Source organism: Thamnophis elegans, chromosome 14 (genome assembly GCF_009769535.1).
Source record: "Thamnophis elegans isolate rThaEle1 chromosome 14, rThaEle1.pri, whole genome shotgun sequence".
NCBI lineage: Eukaryota > Metazoa > Chordata > Lepidosauria > Squamata > Colubridae > Thamnophis > Thamnophis elegans.
The window spans coordinates 18,055,560-18,072,812 of NC_045554.1; the positions used below are offsets into that span (position 1 = coordinate 18,055,560).

Consider the following 17,253-nt stretch of genomic DNA (forward strand, 5'->3'; position numbering starts at 1 on the left):
ACATAAGTCTGGAGGGCAAATCTGCGCCGTCTGAAGCGCTAAGGAAAAAGGCGACCCTACCGCGATGACATAACCACGGAGGCCAAATCCGCGCCTTCTGAAGCACTCAGCACCCTAAACCTAACCCTAAACCTAACCCTAAACCTAACCCCAACCCTAAACCTAACCCTAACCCTAACCCTAACCCTAACCCTAAACCTAAACCTAACCCTAAACCTAACCCTAAACCTAACCCTAACCTAACCCTAACCCTAACCCTAACCCTAACCCTAACCCTAAACCTAAACCTAACCCTAAAACAAACCCCTAAACCTAATCCTAACCCTTACCTTAATTTAAATTGGCTTTCTGCCGCCGCGCTGTTTTAAAGCGCCCTTCTGTTGCCGCGCTGTTGTCGCGGCAGTGATGACGTCGCGGCTTTAGTGATGCGGTTTTATCACCGCTATTTTGACGAGCGCGGTTTTGTCGTGCCACGCTCCAAAGAGGTCCATTTTGTGCCTTGTTCCAAGATCCCATCAGCAAAGTCATTGGCTAAATTGTTTATCTTACACGTGTATAGATTACATGGAGTGTCTGAATGCATTATTTCAGACAGTAGAGGTCCAATTCACCTCCCACTTTTGGAAAGAGTTCCTGAAATTGATTGGCTCCGCCCAGGGACTAAGCTCCGCCCACCACCCACAGACTAATGGGGCTTGTGAATGGGCTAACTTGCTCACAAAAAACAGACAGATAAAAAAAGGGCTAAGTCTAAAGAATACCAAGTTGGGGATAGGATGTTTTTGTCCACTAAATTTCTACAGCCCACCCAGAAGTCGAAGAAACTGGGTCCAAAATATGTGGGTCCATTTCCCATTGTGAAAATCATAAATCCGGTATCAGTAAGATTGGAGTTGCTGAAAACCCTTTGGAGGATTTATCCCATTTTTCATGTGAACTTACTGAAACCAGAGCACACCTTCCATTCATCCACCTCAATCCTCACCCCCTGTTCCTCTTCTTATTGAGGGAGAGCAACATTTTGAGATTAAAGAAATCTTAGATTGCAGGAAACATAGAGGACGCATCCAATATTTGGTGTCCTGGAAACATTTCCCCCCTTCCCAGGCTGAATGGGTGGACAAATCCCACATCAGAGATCCCAGACTCTTATAGAGGTTCTACACAAAATATCCTGATAAGCATTAATTTTAATACTGCTGTTGGTTGTTATTGTTGTTGTCTTTTTGTATCCAATCAACACACTGTATGGAATTGGAAGATGTTTTTATGTTTTATGTTTGTCTGTACTTGTTTGTTTAAAAATAAAAGAATGTTTTTTTTTAAAAAAAAGAAAGAAACCAGGGGTGGAAACTAATCAAGGAGAGAAGCAACCTTGAATTAAGGAGAAACTTCCGAAACAGTGAGGATAATTAACCAGTGGAACTGCTTGCCACCAGAAATTGTGGGTGTTTCATCACTGGAGGTTTTTAAGAAGAGACTGGACAGTCACTTGTCTGAAATGGTCTAGGGCTCCTGCTTGAACAGCGGGTTGGACTAGAAGTAGAAGACCTCCAAGGTCCCTTCCAGCTCTATTCTGATTGATTGATTGATTGATTGATTGAAATGGTCTAGGGCAGTGATGGCTAACCTTTTTCTCCTCAGGTGCCAAAAGTATGCACACGTTTTCGCACATCCCTGCGTGCTCGAGTGCCAACCCCCATAATTTAATGACACCCCCCATGCCCCCTGCACAAGCATGAGTGACCTCCCCCCCACTGTCCCGCGCATCTAAGCATGGCTTTCTTGGAGCCTGGGGAGGGTGAAAACTGTCTCTCTACCCCCAGAGGCCCTCTAGAGGCCAGAAACAGCCTGTTTTCCTGCTTAGAGTGAGCCCTTTAAGTCTGTCTTTTGCCCTCCCCAGGGTCCAGAGGGTTTCTAGGAGTCTGGGGAGGGCAAAAAAACAGCCCAACTTGCAAACTGGAAGTTCAGAAATGGACTTCCGGGTTGCCTGTTGGGCCCTTTTTCTCCCTCCGGAGGCTTCAGGGAAGCCTACAGAGGGCGACAAACAGCCAAAAATCAAGCCCAAAAATCAGCTGGCCAGCATGTCCCTGCATGTTGGAGCTGACAGGGCAATGCCTCGCATGCCCTTAGAAATGACTGCACATACCACCTGTGGCACACATGCCATAGGTTGGCCATCACATGTCTAGGGTCTCCTGCTTGAGCAGGGGGTTGGACTAGAATACCTCCAAGTTCCCCTGCCTCACTTCTACCTGGTTGCCTTCACAGGTGCAGCCTTGGAAATGATGAGCAGAAATAGTCTTCTTCTCTGCTGGGGCGGGGATAGTCCCCAGGAACCCCAAGATGGGAAGTCTCCAACTCATCTTCCAAGGGAGGGAGGGAGGAGAAGGAGGGAAGGGGGAAGGAAAGAAAGAAGGAAAGGGAGGGGAGGGGAGGGAGGGGGAGTGAAGGAAAGAAAGAAGGAGGGAAAAGGAAGGGGAAGGAGGGGAGGGGGAAGGAGGGAAGGAAAGAAAGAAGTAAGGGGGAGGGAGGGAGGAAGACTTGGATTGTATAAATTCACACATCCCTCTTGACCAGGACAGGTGAAAACTTGTTCAGTTAATCATCACCTTGGATTATTTTGTGTCTGTCTATGTGTCTGCACATCTGGTGGGAACTCGGGCTGTTTGTCAAGACTATGGCATAAACCCAGAAGACAGGTTACTTCAACAACCATGTTAACAAACAGTAGGAATGTGGTCACTAAGATTGGACATTTTGGTGGCACGCCAAAAGAATCCAAAGCAATTATGACTTATTTTCATTGTTCAGGGAGGCTTCAGCTTCAGGGCTCTTTCAAATAAAAGTCACTTCTTAGATGCCAAGGGATATTTATGGTTGTGTCAACAAACCACAACCGGTGCCCTTCCTCCACCTTTGCACTAGAACAAGCAAGCACTTGTCACACACATCATTATCCAAAAAAACGATCGTGGAAGAAGGGGAAGAACCCTCCAACAACATCTAGGCTGATGATCATGACAGATAACTTTATTGCAGTTCCATCTTTCTTCCCAGGAACTAATAACTTTGCAGATGCATGCCTATTGTTGGATGACCCTGCAGTCAGAAAAGTTGCCCGTGGGAAAGCAGCCACGTTGAGGTGTCAGAAGGGGCTCCACCATTCCATTCGTGGGCATTAGGCTGCGAGGAGGGGTGAGGGAAGCTATTTTTCCAAAGCACCTGAAGCAGGGGTGAAATTCAGCAGGTTCTAACAAGTTCTGGAGAACCGGTAGCAGAAATTTTGAGTAATTTGGAGAACCAGCAAATGCCACTTCTGGCTGGCCCCACTTTGGAGTGGGAATGGGGATTTTGCAATATCCTTCCCCTGCCATGCTCACCAAGCCACGCCCAAAAGAACCGGTAGTAAAAATAAAATGAATTTCACCACTGACCTGATGACCAGACAAGAAGTAATGGATGGAAACTGACCAAGGAGAGATTCAATCTGGAAATAAGGATAAATTTTCTGACAGTGAGAGCAGTCAACCTATGGAACAGAAGTTGCCTTAAGAAGTTGTGGGAGCTTCATCACTGGAGGCTTTGAAAAAGAAATTGGACTGCTATCTGTCAGGAATAGTGTAGGATCTCCTGCTTGGGTGGGGGGGTTGGACTAGATGACCTATAAAGTCCCTTCCAACTCAGTTAATCTCTGTTAGTCTGTTATCTGATGTCACCATTTGACCCTGCTATGGTCAAGCAGTGAACACACAGATGTCAGCCAGTCCTCTGTGTACAGGAACCTTTTGGGTAGCCTGGGTGAGTAGGACCACTGCCCAGACCCCCTGCCTCTTATCCTGCCTTCTTAACAGCGAAGAGCTGAATGTGTGAACGATTCCAAGGGAAGACTTCCTTGGAGAAACCTCTGCTTATGGCCCTCTCGATGTCTGATCCGTCCCTTGATTAGCTACCAATTACCTAGATTCTCCTGTCACCCAGTGCTGATTGCAAATGATTCATTTTCCATTTCTGTTTGAAAGACAAGAAGCTGGTTTTTTTCCAGGCCCTTCAGTTCAGCCTCACACGTCCGTTCTTGGCGTTCATAAATCCAGGGTTAGGAAGGGTGCGACTTGTTTTGTGTGCAAAATTGCAATCTCAGTCTTCGCTGTACAAGGAATGGATGAGGAAGTTCCACACCCTGTGCCCCAGAGTGGAGGAGGATTGTGTGTGTGTGTGGTGTGTGTGTGTTTGTGTGTGTGTGTGTGTGTGTGTGTGTGTGTGGTATGTGTGTGTATGCTGTGGTCCTTCTCTTGGATAAATCAACAGAACCTGAAGGAGATGCTTGGACTTGTGTCAAAAGATTCTGATCCATTCCAGAAGGGAAAACCTGCAGCAGGAAAAACCTGGCGTTTCCAAGGAAAATGCTTACATTTATTCAAGAGATTGAGTGGGTGGAGCTTAAAAAAATCAACCAGACATTTAAAAATTGCAGAAGGCTTTCAGATGCTCAGCAATCTGCATTTACAATAGGGAGAGGAGGAAGCTAAAAAGAAGGACCCCTCCTCCTCCTCCCACTTTTATCCCTGGGCTGAGAAGAAAATGTAAAACTACTAAGAGATCTTAAAAGACCCCAAGGCGTTTTTTTTTTTGCTCTACTGGTGAGTCAGAATGTTTCTTTTTTTAATTTTGACTGGCTTTTAATATTAGTTTCTCATTCATCTTTTTTTGTTGGCACTAATTCTCTCTCTCTCTCTCTCTCTCTCTCTCTCTCTCTCTCTCTCTCTCTCTCTGTGTGTGTGTGTGTGTGTGTGTGTGTGTGTGTGTTTTGCTGGCTTTGCAATCCACTTCTCAGTTTATGGACTGAGAGGTTGCCTCTAAAAAGCAACTAACTCTAAAGGCAACTAATTAAGGGCCGGGGAAGACACTCTGATAAAGAGATGCTTGCAGAATGAATATTTAACTTCCATGTAAGTTTGGAGTGAGTTGCGGTGGCTGTGATTTGTCTCACACAAGCAAAGGGGACTCAAAGATCTATTGTATTATTATCCAAAGGAGCCTTTAAAAAATCTGTGTCCTCTTGGATTTCAGTGCCTTTTATCCTCACTGTCGTCAGCCCGTCCTGGATCATAAACATTTTTTTTTAATTGTTGATTGGGAAGAAAGGAAAAAAGGTCCCTTCCAACTCTGTTATTCTGTTAAATGGGGAATTATATGCTTGCCTTCCTGCTCAGGAAAACATTTCCCGTAGTTAATGTCCTAGAAGGAAGCCTGCCAGTGTCTTAAAAAACCAGTCATGAGCTTAATAATTCTTGAACAGCCTCTGTTTTCAGACACATTTTTCAGATAGGAAAGGTGAGCAGTGGCTTTACCTCTGAGTAATTGGCAGGATCAGGCTGCACGGAAAAAATTGGGGGGGATCCTGGAGAGTTATTCCAGGAAGAAGCAGCAACACAGTGACTGTGACAGGGCAGTGAGCTCTCTTTTACTCTTTGAATCATATAACAAAGGCAACTGCCTTCAGGCGACCTATCACAAAGGGATTCTTGCAGAAGTGGGAGAAGTAGTTGGCTCCTGCTTTCTTCCCAGATGGTTCGTGGTTGAGCCTGGACTCTCCTGGGGGGTGTCCCATCAAAGAAGGGGCTCGGATTAGCTTTTCACACGTTTTCAAGGTCAGGCAAGGTTGGGTGAGAATTGTAGCCTGTTGCATTTGTGTGTAAAAGAGAATCAGGGGTGGGTGGAAGGATGAAAGGATGGATGGATGAATATTTATTCATCCATCTGGATACTTGTAGCATTCTCCTAGTGGACTCAGAAGAAGCTTCAAGTTTTGGCACCCAGTTTTAATTGTGGAAAGAGCTGTGGATTTCCCACTCCAAAATCCATCTGCCTTCCCTGCCACACACAAGGACAACAAAACCTACACTAAATTATTGAATACTGGTACCCATCAAAGCCTTATTAATATACCTGTCAGGGAACTGTTGACCCTCTAAATGTGGGTAGAGTATTCCTTCCACCTCCCTGGGCCGTTTGGGAGAAAGATTATGAAAATGTAGTCCAGTGATGCTAGGATCATGCATTTTCCTTGCATATAATTATAAGCAGTCATTAATATTTGTTACTGGGGATTTTCAGAATGTTTGCAGGTGGGGCCAAGAATTGGCTGTGATGGTGCAGTATAAAAGCCCAGGTGGATCTTCCATTGCAACATCTCAGTCACCATCTTGACATGTGAGTCTGTATCCCATGGAGCTGGATGGCTGGAAGATCAAAAGTGGGGATAAAAGAATAGCATACTTGTATTCTCAATTTAGGACATTCAATAACAGAGTTGGAAGGGACCTTGGAGGTCTTCTAGTACAGCCCCCTGCTCAAGCAGGAGACCCCATACCATTCCAGACAAGTGGCTGTCCAGTCTCTTCTTAAATGCCTTCAATGATGGAGCACCTACAACTTCTGAAGGCAAGCAGTTCCATTGGTTGATTGTTCTCACCATCAGAAAGTTTCTCCTTTGTTCAAAGATGCTTCTCTCCTTAATTAGTTCCCATTCATTGTTTCTTGTCCTGCCTTCTGGTGCTTTGCAGCATAATTTGGCTGCCTCTTCTTTGTGACAGCCCCCCAATATTCCAGTATTTGAGGGGCTGCCACCAAGAAGAGGGGGCCAAATCATTCTCCAAAGCACCAGAGGGCAGGACAAGAAAGAATGGTTGGAAACTAACCAAAGAGGGAAGCAACATGGAATTAAGGAGAAACTTCCTAACAGTGAGGACAATTAACCAGTGGAACAGCTTGCTTCTGGAAATCATGGACACTCCTTCACTGTAGGTTTTTAAGAAGAAACTGGACAGCCACTTGTCTGAAATAATATAGGTTCTCCTGCTTGAGTAGGGGGCTGGACTAGAAAACCTCCAAGGTCTCTTCCATATTCTATTCCGTTCCAATTCCTATTCCTATTCTATTTCTGTAGTGTTGTATTGTCTTGCATTCTGGTGCTTTGGAGAATACCTTGACCCTCTTCTCTCTGTGGCAGCCCCTCAAATATTGGAAGACTGCTCTCATATCTTCCCTGGTCCTTCTCTTCACTAGACTAGCCAGACCCAGTTCCTGCAACCGTCCATTGTATGTTTTAGCCCCCAGTCCCCTAATCATCTCTGTTGCTCTTCTCTGCACTCTTTCCAGAGTCTCAACAGCTATTCCTCTCTGGAATCACTATAAAGAAAACAGAAATGTGAACCTTATCTCTTAACTGTTGGGGAAGAACTCTACCATAGCAAATTTCTCATCCTCAAGGTGGCAACCCCGAAGTGACAAGTTATGTTCTCTGTCTCAAGTTCAACTTCTGTGGACTATATGAAGCTATCTATGCAGTTTTCTTGGCATCAGTACAGAAGTGTGTCTATGGAGATTTTCAATCATCCAGGTCCTGGTTAGCCCAAAGGTGCTTTTTCAAGAGGCAACTGGACTTCCTTTGTTTTTCCTTGAAGATGTTTCCCTTCTCATCTAAGAAGCTTCTCCAGTTCTGAACCGAAGAACTGAAGATGCTTCTTGGATGAGAAGCGAAAGGTGTTTAAGGAAAAACAACAAAAGTCCAGTTGCCTCTTCAAGAAGCACCTTTGGGACTTTTCCCTTCTCCTCCCTCTTGGTTGACTTTGATTAGATTTAGAAGCTAAGCAAGTTCAAGCTGGTTACTATTTGGGTGGGAGACACCAGGAAATCACAGAACAGTCCCTGTGGAATTTTCCATTGCTCGGGATCCTCTCTGACATACCCCATGTCCCAGTATGAAGAGGGCACATATGAATGATTTCCCTTAGGATAAAACTGAATTATGAGTAGCCAAGGAGTTTATAGAGTACCAGAAAGAAGATAGCAGAGAGGATATTCACATACACATGCACTCCTTGCTCATCTCGGGAATATGTAAAGGTAAAGGAGTCCCTGCGGATTTTACTCCACTAGTTGTTACTGATTGTAGGGGGTGGTGATCATTTCCGTTTCAAGTCCATTGAGCCAGTAGTGTTGGAAGACATTTTCATGGTCATGTGGCCAGCATGATGTCACAGAATGCCATTACCTTCCCACTGTAGCAAACTCTATTTTGTATTTTTTTTTAAAAAAATCTGTCAAGATTGGCCGGTGCTGCCACTTGTTCTGGCGAGGACTTCTTAGAAGAGACGTGGCTTGTCACTGCCTTCTTTCAGCCTTGTATTTTTTCCTCACCAATCTTGAGAAGGTTCTGCTTCAAAGTAACTGAACCAAAACTGGACATAGGTAGGCAGGGATCCAGGGCTGTCTGCATTCAGGAATTCTTCCAGAGATACTTTCACGAGAAGAGTCCTCCACTCCTCTGCTCGCAGTAGAATGAGTACCTTATACCACCAGGTTTGAAATTTTGGGCTTAGACAACTTAGAACTACGCCGCCTTCGGTCTGACCTAAGGGTAGTAAAAAAAATTGTCCACTACAACATCTTACCTGTCAATGACTACTTCAGCTTCAAACGCAATAATACATGAGCACACAATAGATACAGACTTAAGGTAAACCACACCAAACTTGATTGCAGAAAATACGACTTCAGTAACAGAGTGGTCAATACCTGGGACGCTCTACCCAACTCTGTGGTTACTTCCTCAAACCCCCAAAACTTTAACCTTAAACTGTTTACCGTGGACCTCACCCCATTCCTAAGAGGTCTGTAAGGAGCGTGCTTAAGCGCATCAATGTGCCTACTGTCCCTGTCCTAATGTGCCCACTTATTTGTATCCATTTCCTGTATTCATAATCATGTTTATACTTATATCTGTTATCTTATACGTGCTTGACAAAATAAATAAAATTTTAAAAAGTAGGAAAATCCAATCTGCAGCATAGCAAGAATTGTAGAAACCTTTGAATTACTCATTGCGGGAAAGGCAAACCGAAGCCTTCATGCTATTCTGTAGCTGTAAAATTTAAAGTAACTTTAAAAACTGCTTTATCGAAGACCCAATTCCTTTGGTAGTAATAATTTGATGCCCTTCTCATGTGCAGGCAGAGTTTAGCTATAGCTCATTTTATATTAAGACCGTCCCTTATGAACGTAGGCACTGCAGTTTGGCTGATTTTTTTTAAACCATTAAGCAAAAATGTTCATGTTCTATTTATGCGTAAAAATCAGCCAAGGGTTTGATTTTCAGATCCAGTGTATCAGCAATTTTCATGCAAATGCCAGAGTCTTCCAAAGTAAACCTATTTTCAGCTGTTCTATGAGAAGGGATGTTTTGTTAGATCAGGTCAATAAATAACCTTTTTCTGATTTTTTTATTTGCTTTTTTGTACCACTTTACAAACCCTCAGTAAGGGCACACTTCTGCATCCAGTTTTGGTCACTACAATATAAAAAAAAATGTTGGTACTCTGGAAAGAGTGCAGAGGAGAACAACAAAGATAATTAGGGGGCTGGAGGCTGAAATATATGATGAAATGGTTGCAGGAACGTTTAGTCAAATGAAGAAAAGGGCTTGATAGCAGTCTTCCAATATCTAAGAGGCTGTCACAAAGAAGAGGTCAATCATCATCCTATTCTCCCAAGCACCTGAAGGCAGGACAAGAAGCAATGGATGGAAAGTAATCAAAGAGAGAAGCAACTTAGAACTAAGGATAAATATTCTCACAGTGAGAAAAAAATTAACCAGGGGAAGGGCTTGCCTCCAGAAATTGTGGGGACTCCATCCCTGGAGGTTTTTAAGAAGAGACTGGACAGCCACTTGTCTGGAAATGGTATAGGATCTTCTGCTTGAGTAAGAGGTTGGACTAGAAGACCTCCAAGGTCCCATCCCATCCTATTATTCTATGTTCTATGTCCAGGTTTTTTCACAGATTTTCAGGAAAGACTTTCAGACAAAAACAAAATGCAGAAATGCAAAGATGAGATTACCTGGGTTGGTTGAGGGGTTTGTAGGGAAAAAAAGATATATTGGAGGAGTGTTTGACTGCAAATTAAATGGGAGCCAGCTATTGTGATGTAGCTGCAAAACAGATTAAGTCAGTTTTGGATTACATCAGTAGATACGTCCATTTGGAATCATAGAAAACACTTGTCTTAGTTTATTTTGCACTGATCAGAGCTCATAGCAAATACCTGTCCAGTTTAACATACTTTAAAGAGAATTTAGAGAAAATGGAACTTCAAATCCAGGTTGTAAGTACTCATGTGGCGCAGTGGTTAGAATGCAGCATTGCAAGCTAACTCTGCCAACTGTCAGCAGTTCGATCCTGACTGACTTAACCTTGACTCAGCCTTCCATCCTTCCGAGGTGGGGAAAATGAGGACCCAGATTGTTGGGGCAATGTGCTGACTCTGTAAGCCCCTTAGAGAGGGCTATAAAAGCATTTCTTGTTGTTAGTTGCAAAGTTGTGTCCGACCCATCGCGACCTCATGGACAGCATTCCTCCAGGCCTCTACCATCCTCCGGAGTCTATTGAAGCTCATGCCGACTGCTTCGGTGACTCCATCCAGCCACCTCATTCTCTGACGTCCCCTTCTTCTTATGCTCTCCATCATTCCCAGCATGAGGCCCTTCTCCAGTGAGTCCTTCCTTCTCATTAAGTGGCCAAAGTAGTTGAGTTTCCTCTTCAGGATCTGGCCCTCTATAGAGCAGTCAGGGTTGATTTCCTCTAGGACTGACCGGTTGGATCGCCTTGCAGTCCAAGGGACTCAATGCAGGAGTCTTCTCCAGCACCAGAGTTCAAAGGTCTCATTCTTTGATGCTCAGCCTTCCTTATGGTCCAACCTTCACAGCCATCCATTGCAACTGGGAAAACCATAGCCTTGACTATACACACTTTTGTTGGCAGTGCTTTTGTAAAAGCACTATGAAGCGATATATACGTCTTCAGTGCTATTGCTACACCCCCGCCCCCCCACCCCAGGCAAGTCCATTGCAACTTCAAACAGTCAGTAAGTGACTGATTGTAACACAAGGATTACCTATATGTTCATTATTCTGTTGATCCGCTAAAGGTTTAAAAAAGAAAGGTAAGGACCAGAGGCATCCTTGGGAGGTGAGTGAGGGTTTCAAATATCAAAATCTAGTCATGGCCATGCAATCAAAGCTCCTCCCCTTTTGACATCTGACAGACCTGCCCCACATATTAGAAAAAGGGGGGGAGGGCTTCGGTTGAACAGCTGCAGTCAGGAACAGCCTGAACCTCTTCAGCTCAAATGATGGTGATTGTCACTGTGTACTTTTCCTTGAACCGAGCTTTTTGCAGGGGGCAGAAAAGCGGAAGGCTATTCAGTCCGTGTTTTCACTCACGGACCTTGGCCAATTATCCTTCTCTTTTCACCTTCCTGCAAATGTTGAGTTTGAGCGCTTGGCTCAGAACAACATTCATTTAAATGGTTATGTTAGATTTATAAAGCATACCCCAATGCAGGTCTTTCATCAGCTACTCATAAAAAAGTGTGCCCATTAAAAAATATAAACCAGGAATCCTAATAATAATCTTCATCATCATCATCATCGATATGGAAATGGAACAATGTTTTATTTAAATAGTATGCCTATCTAACTGATAAGTGATTAGTTAATTTATGCAAGGAGATTCTATTTATCATCTATTCATCTATCCATCTACCATCTATCTATCTACTGTATCTATCTATCTATCTATCTATCTATCTATCTATCTATCTATCTCTATCTATCATCCATCATCTATCTCTGTCTGTCTATCATCTATCTATCATCTATCATTATTTATATCTATCTATCTATCTATCTATCTATCTATCTATCTATCTATCTATCTATCTATCTATCTATCTATATCATCCATCATCTCTGTCTGTCTGTCATCTATCTATCATCTATCTATCATCTATGATATATCTATCATCTATCCTCTATCTATCATTATCTATCTATCATCTCTCTATCTATCTATCTATCTATCTATCATCTATCTATCTATCTATCTATCATCTATCTATCATCTATCTATCTCTATGACATCTATTTATCATCTCATTTATCATTTTCTATTTGTCCTGAATCTATTTGACATCTATCATTTATATCATTATCTAGCTATTTATCTATATCTATCTATATCCATCTATCTTTCAGAATCAATCCTTCCTTCCTTCCTTCCTTTTTTTCTTTCTTTCTTTCTTTCTTTCTTTCTTTCTTTCTTTCTTTCTTTCTTTCTTTCTTTCTCTATTTGACAAATCACTCCATAGTTTCTAAACCTTTTGCTTCTGATGTCCTATTTCTTTTTCATGTTTAGATTGCTAGCTGAAAACCAAAGGAGCTGCTTAATATAATACAGTTCTGGCCAATTAGTTGCAGCTATTATGGCCGAGTGCTTTGAGCATCTATAGAAAGCCTTCCAAAAGTGTTTCAGGGTTGCTCTCTCTCTTTAATGCCTTTGATTAAACCTATTTTCTTCACATTCCTGCACCCCCAGAGGGCTGTATGCAATGGCCAAAATATGGGTCAACAAATAAGGAAGAGCCACCCCTTATTTGTCACGGTGGGACTCCAAGTAGTTGTGGTCCCATCACACTTGGGAACAGGGTAGGGTTGTGCAGACAGAGGCTGTGTGCCACTGATCAAAGCAGAGTCAGCCCCAGGGGGAATCCATGGGGTGGGGAGTCAAGTCATGTGCTTTAAGCACATGACACATGTAAAAAATGGGGTGTGAGCTTGGACCCCATTCATTTTCCCATGAGGGAATTTTTGCTTCTGCAACATTATGTTTGATTAAGTTGTGTTTGGGCTGACTAAGCTGCTGTCGTTGCCCTGTGGTCTGTAAAATAAGATTTCCACATAACAACGCACATAGGAAGTAGAAATGCACGTTAGGCACTGATGATTTATAATGTAGGCACCATGGTTTATTTTCCCAGTATCAGCAAGGGTTGGCTCCTCACAGCGGGTCTGATATGGTGAATATTCTCCATACTAGAATAAATGATCCAGCCAATTTTAATGCAATTTTTTGATTAATTCATTGCATGAGTACTTCTCATAACAAATAACACTGACCTTTGTTTTCCTCCATCCACATTATTTTGCTTCCTTCTAAAACAGTGCTTCTTGGTGTCAGCTGCTTTAAAATGTGTGAATTTCAATTCCCACAATTCCCCAGCCAAACAAGAAGCATTCTTGTCATGGGAAAATCACAGCCAAGAGTAGCATCAAACAAGCTTGCCTGATCTCAAGAAGATAAAGAAGGGTGCATCTGACTAGTAATTCCTGGATAGTTCCATTCATTTCAAGTGTCATAGCTTTCTGGGAGGTTGAGGGTCATTGCCTCAATTTGACTCATGGTTAGCGGCATGGTAAAAAAATGAGGAGAGTCCCCAATCTTGTTCACATTCCATGCTGTTGACCAAATTGGGCTGGTTAATTTCTCTTTAAAAGGGGATCTTGGAGTCCTAGTGGACAACCATTTAAATATGAGCCAGCAGTGTGCAGCAGCTGCCAAAAAAAGCCAACACAGTTCTAAGCTGCATAAACAGAGGGATAGAATGAAGATCACATGAAGTGTTAATGCCACTTTATAAGGCCCTGGTAAGGCCACACTTGGAATACGGCATTCAGTTTTGGTCACTGCAATATAAAAAAGATGTGGAGACTCTAGAAAGAGTGCAAAGAAGGACAACAAAGAGAATTAGGGGACTGGAGGCTAAAACATACAATGAACAGTTGCAGGAACTGGGTATATCTAATTTAATGAAAAGAAGGACTAGGGGAGACATGATAGCAATGTTCCAATATCTCAGGGGCTGCCCCAAAGAAGAGAGGGCCAAGCTATTCTCCAAAGCACCTGAGAGCAGGACAAGAAGCAATGGGTGGAAACTAATCAAGAAGAGAAACAACTTAGAACTAAGGAGAAATTTCGTGACAGAACAATTAATCAGTGGAACAACTTGCCTCCAGAAGTTATGAATGCTCCAACACTGGAAGTTTTTAAGAAGATGTTGGATAACCATTTGCCTGAAGTGTTGTAGGGTTTCCTGCCTAAGCAGGGGGTTGGACTAGAGGATCTCCAAGGTCCCTTCCAAGTCTGCTATTCTATTCTATTCTATTCCATTCCATTCCAATATTCTGTTCTGTTCTGTTCCATTCCATTCTATTCTTTTACACAAATTGTCATTGAGCACATTCTTTGCTTCTTCTGCCATGTTCTCTGTTGATCTATTAAACATCCACAGAACTAGAGCCATTATGGAAGGTCTCAGAGAACTTGGTGGTTTATGAACATAACTTGCCCCACCTCTTCTCAGGCATGTAGATTAAAAGATCATTTTGGAAGAATGCAGCAGAAAACCATATCTATGGTTAAGAAAATGATATGGATCCATCTATAAAATCACCAGGAGTTCAGCTCACCTTTGGGAGTGGATATAGACTCCATTTCTAATAGTTTTCATTTGTCCTCCCATCTCAAGTTGGGGGCAACTGTGTTATCAGTTTTAGCAGTCATGGTGAGAAAGCTCCTAAGGGATCTTTAAATCAGAGGCCCCCAAACCTGGCAACTTGAAGACCTGTGGACTTCAACTCTGGCTGGAGAATTCTCTGGCTGGAGAATTCTGGGACTTGAAGTCCACAAGTTTTCAAGTTGCCAAGTTTGGGGACCCATGCCTTAAATGGTCCTTGCCAACTGTAGAATTCTGGGATGAGGAAATAACCTTTGGATCAATGCTTCTTCTTCTTTCTTCCAGCATGAAAATGTTGAACAACAAAAACAGAACTGGATAAATTCTTTTTTCTAATTAAAACAACCTGTAACAGCCTACACAAATTGAACAACACCATGGATGCTTTGTACCTATCAACCATGATTCCAGAGACTAATGTCTCCTTTTTGACAAACGCAACAGATAATGTAACAGTTATGGATTTTTCCGCCTCCTCCGGTATCCGTCCTGTCTTCATACCTATAATTTACCTTCTGGTTTGTGTTATCGGACTGAGTGGGAACACTTTGGTCATCTATGTGGTTTTGCGTTACGCCAAAATGAAGACCGTGACCAACATCTACATTCTGAACTTGGCTATCGCCGATGTCCTCTTCATGTTGGGCTTGCCGTTCCTCGCCACCCAAAATGCCATCTCCTACTGGCCCTTTGGAACATTCACCTGCAGGCTAGTGACAGCTTTTGATGGCATTAACCAATTCACCAGCATCTTCTGCCTGACTGTCATGAGCCTGGACCGCTATCTTGCAGTGGTCCATCCTATTAAATCTACCAAGTGGCGCCAGCCAAGGATAGCCAAATTGATCAGTGTGGCAGTCTGGACTTTATCCTTTTTGGTAGTCCTTCCCATGATTATATTTGCTGATGTCCAGGAAGATTTCCATACCTGTAACATGAGCTGGCCTGATCCCATTGAGATATGGTCAGCTGTGTTCATCATCTACACATCAGTGCTGGGTTTCTTCGGTCCTTTGCTGGTGATATGCCTCTGCTATTTGTTGATTGTCATCAAAGTGAAATCCTCTGGGATCAGAGTTGGCTCTACAAGACGCCGGCGGTCAGAGAGGAAAGTGACCCGAATGGTGGTCATCATAGTTGTGGTCTTTGTTTTCTGCTGGCTTCCCTTCTACATTGTCAACATTGTCAATTTGATATTCATCTTGCCAGAGGAGCCCATCTTGGTGGGCATTTTCTCCTTCGTGGTGGTCCTCTCTTACGCCAACAGCTGTGCCAATCCCATTCTTTATGGATTTCTTTCAGAAAATTTCAAGCAGAGCTTTCAGAAGGTCCTGTGCCTCCACAAAGGCAATAGCATTGAAGATGGGGACCCCACTGAACTCCGGCAGGAGAAGAGCACCCATCTGAAGGACACAATGCTGCCACAGAGGAATGACAACTTCAATGGGCACATGCTAACTAGCAAAGTGTAACAAGTCTCTGTGGCTTCAAGAGAGATGCATCTGGATTGAAATACATGGTGGCATCTACTGCAAGGGGACGGGGCCAGGAGAAGGTGGTGGCCTAACCTTCTAGCTTAATGTACAGACATTTTCTTTCCCAGCCCTTTGTTGCTGTGTTCACCCTAGAATTCTGGGCATCATGAAAAGTTTCACAACTGGTAACTGGAACCTATTGTACTCCATTCATTCTTGCTCTATCCTGCATGAAGGTTTTCCACAGGTACATAGGCAAATATGATACAAAAAAAGTTAGGCTATATTGCATAAGGGGCGCGGTGGATCAATGGCTGCTGAGCTTGTCAATCAGAATGGCCGGCAGTTCGAGTCCCTAGCACTGCGTAACAGAGTGAGCTCCCATTACTTGTCCCAGCTTCTGCCAACCTAGCAGTTCGAAAGCACGTAAAAAATGCAAGTAGAAAAATAGGAACCACCTTTGGTGGGAAGGTAACTTCGTTCCATGCGCCTTTGGCATTTGGTCATGCCGGTCATATGACCACGGAGACGTTTTTGAACAATGCTGGCTCTTCAACTTTGAAAAGGAGATGAGCACTGCCCCCTAGAGTCAGGAATGACTAGCACATACGTGCGCAGGGAACCTTTACCTTTATATTATATAAAGGAAGGAACAATCATTATGACTTCCATAGCAGAAGGTCTTCTCTTTTTCAATGTATTAAATTGCAGATGAAGAGCGGAGACTCTGCAGATGATCTATTTCCCCCAATCTAACAAACATGCTACATTAGTACGTAAACCCATGCAACAAACCCTCAGCAAAAGGATAGGTTGAGCTTCACCAGGTATAATTGCTAGTTGAGAGTTAGTTAAGGCCAACAGGAACCACTTGAAATAAATTGGAGCCCTTCAAAGTTTGCCCAAATTTTCTCTTCCTCTGGTTTTCTCCCTCAGCTGTGTGAACTGAAGAATTCCCACAGCTCAGTCACATCCAAGCAAGGTCTGCTGCCACACACATCTCTGGCATACAAGGCCTCCAGCAATGGCTGAGACATTCCAAGGAAGGTCTATGACAATTTACCACGGCCAACTCACCACAGGCAAATCACTATGGCCAACTCACCACAGCCAACTCATCATGACCAACTCACCACAGACAACTGACCACAGACAACTGACCACAGACAACTCACCACAGACAACTCACTATGGCCAACTCACTACGACCAACCCACCATGGCCAACTCACCATGGCCAACTCAACTCAGCATAGCCAACTCACCACAGCCAACTCACCATTGCCAACTCACCATTGCAAACTCACTAGGGCCAACTCACTATGGCCAACTCACCACGACCAACTCACCACGGCCAACTCACCACG

At 43.4% G+C, this 17,253-nt stretch overlaps 1 protein-coding gene across 1 annotated transcript; it reads left to right on the forward strand.

Moving 5' to 3' along the window:
• The first annotated feature begins 14,785 nt into the window (after positions 1-14,785).
• SSTR5 (somatostatin receptor 5) lies at positions 14,786-16,178 on the forward strand. The gene has a single exon (XM_032231026.1). The coding sequence runs from the start codon at positions 14,790-14,792 to the stop codon at positions 15,882-15,884; it is 1,095 nt and encodes a 364-aa protein (XP_032086917.1). The 5' UTR covers positions 14,786-14,789; the 3' UTR covers positions 15,885-16,178.
• The last annotated feature ends 1,075 nt before the right edge of the window (positions 16,179-17,253 follow it).

Coding starts and splice junctions, on each gene's coding strand:
- SSTR5 (XM_032231026.1), top strand. CDS start 14,790: ATGGATGCTTTGTACCTATCAACCATGATTCCAGAGACTAATGTCTCC.